Source organism: Meleagris gallopavo, chromosome 1 (assembly GCF_905368555.1).
Source record: "Meleagris gallopavo chromosome 1, MGAL_WU_HG_1.1, whole genome shotgun sequence".
NCBI lineage: Eukaryota > Metazoa > Chordata > Aves > Galliformes > Phasianidae > Meleagris > Meleagris gallopavo.
The window spans coordinates 157639292-157652754 of record NC_139404.1 but is presented as its reverse complement, the minus strand read 5'-3'; the positions used below and the strand labels follow the sequence as shown (position 1 = coordinate 157652754).

At 34.1% G+C, this 13463-nt stretch overlaps 1 protein-coding gene across 5 annotated transcripts in view; it reads right to left on the bottom strand.

Moving 5' to 3' along the window:
- Window positions 1-356: 356 nt before the first annotated feature.
- PCDH9 (protocadherin 9) overlaps window positions 357-13463 on the bottom strand; it is a 719118-nt gene continuing 706011 nt past the window's right edge. For 3 of the 5 annotated variants that reach the window (XM_085215765.1, XM_085215764.1, XM_085215766.1), the window contains one exon: window positions 358-2707. In XM_085215765.1, coding sequence (XP_085071891.1) covers window positions 2334-2707 — 374 coding nt within the window. In that variant the 3' untranslated portion in view covers window positions 358-2333. Of the gene's footprint in view, window positions 2708-13463 lie in introns of all 5 variants that reach the window. The other 2 variants (XM_085215762.1, XM_085215763.1) reach the window with 1 other exon arrangement.

Below are 13463 nucleotides of genomic sequence, written 5' to 3'. Positions count from 1 at the left end.
TGCTAACCTTTCCATAAGCTAACTGTACAAAGACTTGTGCAAATATGCTTATTACATGTGTTTATCCATACCTAATGAATCTGGGCCAGATTATGACATCTTTCTCCTGTGTAAGTAAAACTTTATGCTACTTAAATAACTCCTTTTAAATAAACTCCTACTTACTAGAGGTACAACAGAATATGGCCCTCAGCATTTGTCATTTGTGCATATTCCATTCTAATACATATCTATGAGAACCAAATGAACCATGATATGCTTAAATAAAAACTTGGAAATTCGGAATGAAGCAAACAAATAACAAAAGAAACAAAGAAATTAACAGGAATAAAGTCCCTTAGGCATCTGCCCAAGAACTAACACAACACAATCAGGAATTCAGAACATTTATTGCAAGAGCTGAATAACTAAATAATGTTGAACTGGCAAAGCAGTAACAAGGATAACTGGTTAGATATTTATTCTGTCAAAGTCATCAAACACCTCTCACAAACTGACATAAGTACTGCAATAAGCAATGCACCCCTAACCCATTTAATGCCGTTTATAATGTGGAGGAAGAAAATAATGTGAACTACTATATACAAAAGAATAAAAAAGAAAAAAAAAATGTGTTTGTGGTAAGAATAAAATCACCTTCAGTTATTTAACTGTTATTTTAAGATTGATGTTTCACTGTGGCATACGTAACTTCTGCTTTTTTATATTTTTCTGCAAGGACGTTTTTTAAACTTTTGCATGCTATTTATTTGTGTAAATAATCTGTCATGCTTTAACAAAAACAATCTAAGAATGTTTGGACTTGGATTTGCTTTGCGTGCAACTTAGATCTTATTAACATTAGTAGTCACTCTGCTGGTTTGACGGAGGTGACATGATACTGGTACCTGCCAGGCATTGACCAACTATGATAACAAACAATTAAACAGCAATATTTAGAGATTTAACCCTTTATTTCCCCCAACTAGCCTACCAGGAGAATGCTCTGTTACATCATGAAGGCACAACACATTAAATATTCTCTGGCTATGGTCTAAAAACGCTTGTGTTACTACAACATTAACGCAGATGAAGACCCACACAAATGCTGCCGTTTCAGCAATACAAACTGTCTTAGGTATAGACACACACTTGCCCAATTGGAAAAATATGATTATTGTATTTTCTTCCTTTATAATTTCCTTCATAAATTCTAGCTGAGATCAATGTCAGCTGCCATTCATTAAATTCCAGACGGAGCTAATTTGATCAAGGATTCCAAATTAGCAGCTTTCTCCCTTACTCACTGTATCAACAAGAATCTAAATACTCCTCTGCTTTGCAGTTTCCCTGTTTTATGAAACAGAATGGAAGTTAAAAAAAAAAAAAAAAAAAAGTTGCATTTTTTTAAAGCCCTTACATATATCCTTTCACTGCTTAATATTTGGAAAAAAATAAAAAAATAAAAAAATCTACCTTAATGCCAGCATCATTCGCTACTACTAGAAAGAAAAATACATTCTTCTTCTTGCTCTTCTTTCTACCAACAACCTTCTCTCCCACCTCATCAATCCTTTTTTTATTGTTATTATTATTATTATTTTTTCTCCTTTTAACACAAGTGTTTTGAGTTCCTTGGAACATTGTGTGTCAGACAGATTACTAACACAGAAACACCATCACTGAAAATGAAAACAAAACAACAGGAAGCAAATGAAAGAAAGTAAAAAGCAACTCTGAAACACAGAAATATGCTACCGTATCTTTTCAAGTGAATGTTATAAGTACACAAATTTTGTAAGTAATAATTGTTTCTATTTACAAGTATTTGAACACTGATTGACTTATATGTGTTCACTAGCATTAATAGCACAATAGGTTTAATGTTTACAGTTTCAGTTGTTTTGTTTGCTATATGTTCTCAAGTATAATGGTCCCAGCATAGATCAATGACAACAAAAGCACAATTTTCTAACTGGATATTCTTTTCAATCATTGCAATCCAATGAACTTTCTCGCTCTCCCACTCTTGAAATGTATCTTCTGTTGTTCATAGCAGCAGTCCAGGGTCAAAAAAAAAAAAAAAACAACAAACCAAACAATAAAAGAATATTCTCAAACTGGAGAGATTGCTGCAGAGTTTAATCATGTCTATTTAACAAAACCACACAACTAGTAGGAACTCTTTCATCTTGCAGGACATCATACCTTCCACGGTGCTAACATAAAGATATGCATATCTCTGCTAGGCAAAGCATAGTTCTAGAGGTCTACTCAGTACATAAAGCTCTGACACACACACAGTATTAGCAAGTCTAAGTAGTCTAAAGTCATTGTCCCAAAGTAACCGTTTCTTATAGCTGGTGCTCCTTTGGACTCTCAGCAGCTCCTGAGGCCTGTTTATAAGACTTCAAGTTGGCCAGAGGAATGTCAGTCATGTGATTGCCAGTGTTGAAATGGCCCTCACTGGAACCATACTGCTTTCGATCACTGAACTGGTTTCTGTTGCTGTCTTCTTTCCAGGTCCTGGTCAGTGTGTGTCCGTTAACTAATTTGTCCTTCTTAACCCATTCTTTCTGAGGTGCAAAGGTAGACATAGGAGACTTTGGCTGCTGGTATGGACCCAGGCTGGGAGGCATCCAACAGTTATCTGAATGACCCAAAACCAGACATTCTTGAGTACACATCTCTGTAGCTTCAGCTAATCCTCTTGGCCCAAGAGGCCCATCTGTAGAAGAAGAAGAAAAACAAACAAACAGAAATAACAACAACAAAAACCAAAAACAAAAAAAAAGAAGAAAGAGGGAGAGAGGGGAAAAAAATGACATATTAGATTTTGAAATTTGACATAACACGTACACATATACTACCTGAGAAAATTTATGATTCTGAAAAAGATATTGTGTCTTTCACAAAACCTGTTATGTTCATGGTAAATCCTAGATACTTCTTCATTGTGTTGGAGTGATTGCTTTATAGGCCATGTACTCTGGACATGCAATCTCTACATGTTTGCATACAGAGTTTTCAAAAGATGATTGAATTAGTCCTAAATTATCAGTTTTAGGTTCTACTCTGAATAAACTCTTCAGTCACACTGAGAATACAGAACTAGGTAGGTGAAAATATCACTCTTGCAGATGCTGAGTGAGAATTTATACTCCTTGTAAAGGTCTGTAGTCTGGATGCATGCTTTTGCTTTCATCTCACCTTATGCCTTTAACGTTTTGGCAGTTTAACTGTATAGTGTAATCTAAGAAACGTTTTGCTGTCTGAAAATGTGCCTGCCCAAAGGTATTATCTAAATGCTAGAAGTTTCTATATTTCTACTATCGTACAAACATAGGTTAGGACATAGCTTTAGACATCTACCCAGTAAATAAAGCTCTGATACACACTCCCAAAAAGTAGGAGAGAAGTTAAACTCCTCAGGATTTACTATGAAAACATGAAAATATTGCAAAAACTTCAACATGTTGCAACAGAAAGCAGAGTTAAAAAATGTAACTTTTCTGACCATTAACACACATCTCAGCAACCGTAAAACTCAAGGGGTAAATAAAAAAGGAAGGTTATATAAATCTTGTTCATTGTAAAGAGTTGCTCTCATAACTATTTTAAGTCAGAAATGTGAGAGCACAAGAGATTGAAATTAAGATTAGTAATGTACTACACATATTAAATATTCTCATTATCTTCCACACACCACTGAGGACACAGCTGGCCAGCTGCAGGCATCTTGCAGTCTAGCAGACAGTTTCCTCATATCTTCAGTAGCACTAACTTTCTCTCTGTCATACTGTATTCCTAAATGACTGAACTTGTTCATCTAATCAGACTGGATTTATGAGGAAGGGATAAGCCAGTAAAAAATGTAGAGAAACTACTTCATGTGTCTTTGTGAGATATTTCTCAGTATCTGAAATATACTTCTCTAAATGTGTTGCAATTTTGAGCAAGATTTTTAAGACACCCTTTCTTAACTCCAGAGTAAATCAGGTAGCTAATTTTGTAGACATTTGAAGAGTTAGAGACATTTTTCTTTGAATAATAAGCCCAGTAACACAAAAGAGATTATAGATTGATTTTTGAGAAAGAATTTTAGCGTGGAGAAAGGAAAAGTGAAGTTATGAAACATCGTGAATAGTGGTATAAATCAAGAAAAATGCCAGTGATGTACCAGCAAAAAGCAATTGTTTATAACAATAGAGTTGAGATGCAAAATAAGTGACGGCACTAACAAAGATTTCTGCATTACAATGCTGAAGAATATTTCATTCTCTTGTACACTATGCATGTACAATAAATTACTCACAATAACAAGTCCCTTCCTGAGCACTCAACATATCTCAATTAATTTAATAATTGCTATTTTTTCTCAGTATTTTTTTTTTAAGTTGCCACATAACTATCTATTGTAGTCAGTTTCGCAAATTATCATCTACTGCTTTTACACATGCACAGAAAATGCAATCATATCTATTTCTGCATGTCCAAATGTAATTTGTTCTTATTTCTGAGTATCACCTATTTTGAATATCTGGAAAATACACAGTACTCTGTTGGCTTGACAAAATGCAATAAACTATAATAAAAGTTGTTCTGTATTCCTTGCATAACACAATATCCTACTGCTGTTGATTAGAACACACAAAAAAGTACATAATCAATGCCACTTTCTATTTAGGTCAATACAAAGTGAACCAATTAATCCAGAACCATTAGGGGAGAAAAAAAGAAAAAGAAAAAGAGAAAGGGAAAGAGAAAGAGAAAGAGAAAAAAAAGAGAAAAAAAGGAAAAAGAAAAAGAAAAAGAAAAAAAGAAAAAGAAAAAGAAAAAGAAAAAGAAAAAGAAAAAGAAAAAGAAAAAGAAAAAGAAAAAGAAAAAGAAAAAAAGAAAAAGAAAAAAGAAAAAGAAAAAAAAAGAAAAAGAAAAAGGAAAAGGAAAAGGAAAAAAAGAAAAAGAAAAAGAAAAAGAAAAAGAAAAAGAAAAAGAAAAAGAAAAAGAAAAAGAAAAAGAAAAAGAAAAAGAAAAAGAAAAAGAAAAAGAAAGCTTGTGTAAAGTGGAAAGTTACCTGAAGTCTCAAGGAGAGCCAAAAACTTTGATTCAAAACTATTCAGAACTATGATAATTCCCTGGGAGAAAGGCATGATTCATTCTATAATGCTCTTCACTGAATAATATGCAGTTATGATCAAATGGAGGCAAGTATTTAGCGCAAATACAGTAATAATAAGTAAAGGAAGTGCACCTAGTTTATTGTTAACATTTCCAAAGTTAATCTATAGATTAAAAAATGAGAATTTATTTATATATTACTGTGACAATAGAAATTTGATTTTAATGCTGGCTTTTGTTGTTGTTTTTTTGTTTTGTTTTGTTTGTTTTGTTTTGTTTTCCATTTCAGAGAAAGAATGTGAGAAGTTCCAGAACTATTTCCAGAACTGCTCAATTTCACAATACAGTACGATCTTGCTGGCCAAGGAGTACATGTTTGGCAGGAATTAGAACCTTCATTACACAAAGAAAACTGTTTACCACAGAATGACAGATTCCATTGCATTTTTTATTGGTGTAGGTGACAAATGACAGCTGTGGGCAGTGAGATCTTCCACTCCCATTAGAAGACTAGGAACTAGGATGGTGAAGGGCCTGGAGCATCTCCCTATGAAGAAAGGCTAAGTGAACTGGGTCTGTTTAGCCTTGAGAAAAGAAGACTGAGAGGGGACCTGATCCAGGTTTATAAATATCTGAGGTGTGGAGGGCAGAGTGGTGAGGCCAGTCTCTTTTCAGTGGTACGTGGAGACAGGACGAGGGGAAACGGACATAAGCTGCAGCATAGGAAGTTTCGCACGAATGTGCGTAAGAACTTCTTCACGGTGAGGTTGACGGAGCACTGGAACAGGCTGCCCAGGGAGGTTGTGGAGTCTCCTTCTCTGGAGATATTCAAGTCTCGCCTGGACGCCTACCTGTGCAACCTGGTATAGGGAACCTGCTTTGGCAGGGGGGTGGTCTCGATGATCTCTAGAGGTCCCTTCCAACCCCTACAATTCCGTGTGATTCTGTGTGAACTGCAGGGCAGCCCCAGCACTATTCCTTTAGCTGTATGTGAACAGTTATTCAAAAAGCCATGAGGTTTGGTGCAAGTCTCGACACACTTCTACTTGTGCTTGGACATAAAAGCCTGTGAATTAAATGCCTGCCCAGACCTGGGAAGAGGTTTGGATTTCTACTCAAGTGAGTGTGTATATTTTCAAGTACTCTGTCTCATGCTTTTTGTTCTGTAAAGTACAGGGAAAATTTACTTGCCTTATTAAAATATTCTGAAGTTGAAGTCCACAAAATGCAAAGCATCATCTCTTACATTATTAAAAATATTTATTTAACCACTTTTGTTTTAAGACATGACACGAGGAAAATAAATCCATAGTGTTTTTTTTTGTTTGTTTGTTTCTTTGTTTTCTTTTGTTGTTTTTTTTTTTTTTTTAAGATAAGATTTTTTTAAGTAATAATGTTGCTGTTGAGCTGCTACTCGTGACTGTGCTTACTGGTTCTGGAGAAGGCAGCTTCATTCATAATGCCTGCAGTGCTCTTCACACCTCATTTACAGTTAAGCCTTTTAGATACAAACACAGTGTTTTTGTAACTATCACTGATAATAATGAGAATGATGGCAATTTAGAGGACTTTAAAAATGTCCTACCGTGAGACTCTGAAAGAAGATTGAAAATAAATTTTGAGAAGAAAAAAAGGACCTCACTTACAATAAATAAATAAATAAATAAATAATAAAAATATGGTTTTCTTCAGATTTTTTGTAATTATGTTCTCAACTATGAACAGCTTATTTTTTTTCCAAGACTCTCATTCAGGTTGTTATTCAATAGCATAAAGCGAAATGATCATGAAGCATATGATGGAAATCTTCCATTTCCATGGGTAGCTTCTGAAGAGTTGGCTGCTTTGTATTATGAAGCAGAATTTTCATGTATTAATAACTATCTTTCTCCTCCACCACAGATGAATAGTAGCTTTTACTCAGTTTTCTGAAGTTGTTTCATTACTACATACAATGACTTCACTTAAAAACCTGTTCTTGCTGCTTTAAGTTTATAATTGCATTAATTTGTTTTCATAAAAATGTCTCTGAATTTTCTGTATCAAGTTTTTTTCTACAGTGAAGTACTTTCTTGATATGTTCTTTTTCAAAGTGTTTGTTCTCTGAACAATTTGTAATACATAAGGCTGGTTTATAAGTCTTGGCTACTTGAATATCACAAATGCTGATAAAAGTGTACAAGCCATCTGTCTCTGGAGTTCATTGTTTTGAAAGCAAACAGAAAAATGCATAACAAATACTCCTTTAAATTGTCTTTGTAAATATTTATATCGGGTCTTACCCCCAAATGCTTTTTTGTTATTATTTTATTCTTTCAATAGCTGACAAGAAGATGCATGACTTGTGTCCTTATAAGCAGACAGGTGTAAGAAGAAAAATAATGTATGCCACTGAAGAGCTAGTCATACCCTCATGATGTGGTCTTTTATCACTTTTTATTGTATCCTGAAGCTAAACAGTTATTTCATTGATTAACTTACTGCTGCAATTAGCAAGTAGCTTCTGGTGTGTTGACCAACTGCTTTTCAACCTGCTTCTTTAAAACACTCTTGCTTAAAGCCAGAAAATTCTTTCTTCAGTGCTAAAGAGTCAAGACGATGAGTTCAAATCAGTAAGGCTTTGTGTTCTCAACATAAACAGAAATAAAATAAAATAATAGTGCTCTTTGCCTGGGGGCACTGACATTAAGTACAGTGGATTCAAACATGGCCACAGCTGTGTTTCAGACTATCATATTTATTTAACTTTTCGTATTACTTCTTAAACAGAAAAGAATAACAGTCACAACATTTTCAGCTCTATTTAAGCTCAAATACAGAAAGCTTTTTTAAAGCTTTCATGGGTTATTTAATGATCTTTTTTGAGACCATATGATTTTTACAGTCTTTCCTATATATAATGGAATTGAGATGACATTATTACATTTCTTGGATGTCTTGTAATTACTGTGTATAATAAATACAAAAACTGCAAATCAGTTTATAATAAAAAATATTTTAAATACTTTTTTTCCCCCCCCTCTTGGATATCAGTGAAATGAATGAGAGCCTGTTCTTATAATCTGGTAAGAAAAATCCAAGACTGAAAAGTCACATACATGTTATGCTACTTGTGTTCTCTAGATATTGTTTATTAACAGAAAGATTCTTCAGTGACTAAAATATATTTTCAGTAGCTTATTACATGCCTATTCCACCTGAAAGAGTCAATATTGTTAAAACAATACTGTTAAAATAATGAATGTCATGGCCCCAAACCACCTTGTTCCAAGGTCCCTTTATCCACTGCTGCTGCATTTTTTTAGTAGAATAATCACCAGCACCTTGTAACCTGTTGCTTCTCTCTCTTCTTCTTGGTGTTCCACCTTCTGTGCTCAAGTGCAGATCAAACCCTGAATAGTTATTTTTTTCTGTTTTGTCCTACCTTATTTTTCATTATTACTATCAAATAATACTATAAGGTTAGCCTATATCTTCATTATTTACCAAAGATAAGCTGTTAGAATCATTAGCTACTTAGAATCATTCACAAGAGGGACAGTCAAGTGAGGAGAGAGGGTTTGTGCAAGGTACTACTCAGAATACAGAAATTCAACAAACTATTTTCCTAGTAAAGCAATTTCTTACCAGACGGGAAAGCAAGACAAAAAAAAAAGATTTTCTACACAATTATGTGAAATACTTAAGTGATCCAGATGGTTTCCACTAAACTCTAGGTGGCTAAGATTCAAAGTACAATTCCAAAAATTATGCATGATGACTTCTTTGGCTCCATCAATTTTGGAATGCAAGATTATTCAAGTACTTGAAATTCTGCTTCTGCACAGAAGTGCCTCGGTCTTCTAAATGACTGAAATTCTTCATGCCTAAATTGAATCAGGATTACAAAAGTAAATGTTCCCCCTCCTTCATACCTTAAATTTCTCAATGCAGTTGGCATTTTAAGAGTACAATGAATATATATACGCCGAGAGGTTCTAGTTTTGAAGGATTGATTCAGTCTTGCTAGAAAAATTTTATGTTATGCATTGATATGCATGTATAAACGCACATATGTTTTCCCACATATATGCGTTCAAGAAGTAGGAGCAATTGTAGAGATGCACTGCCAACCAGAGCTGGACAAAGTGCAAATGATGTGGAGCGAAGTCCGAAGTTACAAGAGGAAGTTTACTTCTGAAAACATTCAGTTCCTTGAAGCACATGACAATTAGAGACATTCCAGAAAATAAACAGCAGCTACTGACACAATTAGGGAGAGTGGGAGCCGTGTTACAATATGAAATCTCTTCTATCCCCTGCTCAAGTGTGACAAGCAAATAATAACACCACAATCTGTGGCAGCACTGGATGTCAAGGAGTGTTTTGAAATATGCTACCTCTGTTTCAGACATGGCCTATTTAGCAATAATAATAATAATTATCAACTATTTTTAGACAAAGCCTAATGTGCTTGGGATGGATTGGCGGTTGGACTAGATGGTCTCAGCGGTCTCTTCCAACCTCAGTGATTCCATGATTCTATGATTCTAAGTAGTGTACCATACAGACCACATGTTGAAGCACAGGCAGCCTGGACAAATTTCTCAGTTCCTTGCATTGTCTAGGGCAAGACAATTTTCTAGAAATTATACTTTCCAAAAGTTTGAATTTGTTTTACAATGTTTCAGAAACTACAGCATATGTTTTCCTAGACCTGCTTACTTACATGTTCCTTGGAAGGAATTTTGTGGTTTGTTTCTGCAGATATGAACTAAAAACCTCCTTTACTGTAAAACTAGATGCTGGTGCCAGAAGGCTATTTGCATACTGCTATGCCTAAGCAAATACACTTAGAGAAAGTATATAAGGAATTTCAATAGCATTTTGTAATTTAGAGTTTTCGGTAATCCCATGAAATCTTCCAAATCAACTTGTCTAGAAATTGAAGGTTTAGTCTACTCTCTCTGCTCTTAGCATTTAAACACACCCTTGAAATCAGCTCAGCTGAATATTACTATTGTTTTATTTCTAGTTGTTTTATACAGAAATTATTTAATACTGAATTTATTTGGGTCTTAGAGTTTTGAGATATTTCAGAGTAAGAAAGTACTTCTCTATAGCCTAGTGGTTGCTCATTTTGGTTGCTTCCAGTCACAGATTTAACCAAATTCTAGTACTCAGTTGTCTGTAAAAGATGGCATGCAATCCATTTTCTAATTGTATTGCACAGACTTCGGTGTATACCTTATCTCACTGTAGAGCTTGCAACATACTATGGGTCAAGCTTGATCAGCACTGTCTAGTTTTTATGAATGATGAAAAGACAAATATGACATTTAGGACCATTCTGTAGGCAAACCACAGCAATGAGACACTGTCCATGCAATCAAGAGAGTAAGAAGCTGCCATAGCAGCTGTTCCAAAGCAGCTATGGTCAGGAATAGTGCAGTGCTACCCTGTGAACAGCTCAAACCTTCAGTTCTCTTTGCTGATTATAGAAACCTAGCTGTGCTATTTATCGTAGACCTCTTTGATACTTTTTTGTTTCAATATTTAACTTGGTGAAACCTTATACCTTGTAGTAATAAAAAAAATAATAATAATAATAATTAAAAAGTAGCCTCACTAGATAATCTAGAGGTATTTTCTGTTCCTAAAGAGGGATATACCAGCAAATACAAATATAAAATTGTATTGTATATAAACTTTCACAGACAAACAAAGCCAAATGTATCACAGCTTTTAGAAATATAGAAGATGCAAACTAATATCTGGCTTGCTTTTCTTGTTTAGCACATTCTGACATTAAAAACAAACAACCAAATAAAGAAACAGACCACAAACTATACAATGTATTCCTAACTTCAGTCAGTTCAAGTTCAGTAACCTTCTTGGGTAAGAGGAAGGAAGGAACAAACACTACCTTCCCCATCCATCCATCCATCCATCCATCCATCCATCCATCCATCCATCCATCCATCCATCCATCCATCTATCCATCCATCTATCTATCTATCTATCTATCTATCTATCTATCTATCTATCTATCTAAGTTTTGTTAATAAATAAATAAAGAGTAAATGTTTTACAGATCCGTAATACAGATTTCACTCTTTAGTCACAGATGAAAAGTCAATATTTGAAAATGGAGAGAATCCAAATACAGTAGTACATGAGCAACCAGGTAAGCAGATTCTCCCCAAGAGGCTACTGTTATTTGGACAGATTGTATGACACACAGAGAACAGACAGCATATCTTTATATATTTGAGTTCCACGCCTTCACCATGGCATGGAAGTCAAGTCATCCATCTTCTCATCTCTGAAGATACTGCCATGAAGAATGCTATCTCATTCTATTTCCTCAAAATTAACTTTTTTTTTTTTTTTTTTTTTTTCCATTCCCTCTGCTATACATTTAATTTTAGCAGGGCTATCTAATAAATCCAGACAACACTGAGGATTCAAATTAACTTCCTAAACTTGACTAGATTACTTGATGAGACCAAAACACAGTCAGTGTTCACGTATTTGGGTTAATACTCATTTTCAGCATGAAATATTTTTTCCTTGTTTAGCTCTTTATTGTGTTGTGTAAATATATTCATATTCCCAAATGTGATGAAGTGAAAGTAAAATGTTTGTACAGCTTCCCATGGTCATAATCATTTACTATCTTTTTTTCTTTAAAACCTAAATATTTATGGCATTTGATCAAAATATTTCATTGAATTGATCTACACTTAAATTGGTGAGACAGCAATATTTCTGACATGGTCACGTTTTTTATCTATTACTATGCCACAAACATGAATCTGCTGTCAGTCAAAAACAACTTGAGTCTCAATTTGAAAGATTCTGTCCACTTTTTTATCATAAAATCAAATTCTGGTGAATAATTTCTCTGTATTGAACATGAAAAGGCAGTATTCAATGCTTAAAAAGGTAGTATCCGATATAAGAAAGGTTAGCAGAATGTGTTTATTGGCAGAAGCAAGATAGCTTAATAATATTGACTACTGCATGGTGTTACAAGCTTTCTAAGCAGCTACAATACACTTGACCATTAGCTCATGGAGGAAAAGTAAAAGAAGTCAACTTGCATCTAATTTGAATGTTATGATTTTTAAATGAAGTTTTCTAAATTAAATGTGTGTTTTTCCTGATCACTGTCTATTCTCCAGTAGAAGTCTGATCTTCTGAGGTGATAAATACTAATGTCTTCAGAGCAGGCATGGTGTGTGGCATTTTTATTTGAGTAAATCTATTGGCTATACTAATCTATAACTGAATAAAAATACATCATGCATATATAGATTATGAAATATGACATATGTTCAAATATTGACATATTTAGGTATTTTATTTGTATATACATATATACATTGTATATACAATGTAAATTTTCATTTTTTTTTACATTTATCCATTATATACATCTGTATCCTATATGTTTGCCTATCTAATTCCTTTATCTTCATTTTAACAAAAAATAATTTAGCAAGAAAGAATAAACAGTGTGCAGCATACTCATAGAACTAATTATAGAATGGTTTAGTCTGAAAAGGACCTTTAAAGACTAACTAGTCCACCTCCTCTGTTACTGAACTGGGTAGAATCACCACAAAATGAGTAACTTAATTGCTGTGTCCAAGTCAGTTACACACTCACACTAGCCTCCTATTGCTATCGAAGTAGAGGAACATTTGCACAGAGCAAATTGGCTATCTGAAGACCTGAGTCACTTTCTAGAGGTGTCCGTTTCTATTAACTGATAAAAAAGAAATCCATGGATAAAAAGGAAATAGCAATTACCCATCTAGCTCTATGTGTATAAAATGTATATGATGGAGTCTAGGCTTTTGTTGCCATTCTAGAAAATGTCACTTTAGAATCTGATCTCTTGTAAATGGGGATTAATAAAGGTTTCCTGTTTTAAACAATGTGGTTCCAGTAGTCAGCGAATAAATAAGGAAGGTGCCACATAAAATATCTCAATGGCAGTGATCTGAACCATGCTCAGGAAGAGGGATTCTATGATGCCATGCCTGGAAGGTTCCAGCTACAATCAAATCGTCTTTCAGAAAATTAATAATCCAAAATGATTCTAGTTCTCCATATTTTGAAATAGGTGAATTATTCCGAAATGCTGCTATTTATGAGAGAGAAAACTGGTATTTGAGGCTTCCTGAAGACTTAAAAATAGGACAGGTCATGCAATCAAAAGATTGGAAAACATGAAATTATGGAAGAATAAATATGCTTAAATGCTATTGTCCAGATTAAAAATGGTATCTTTGCTAGTTATTTACTCCACCACAAATTCATACGAGTTTTATACTACGAAAACGTTATAATAATCCAGAGACACATATAGTCTTATT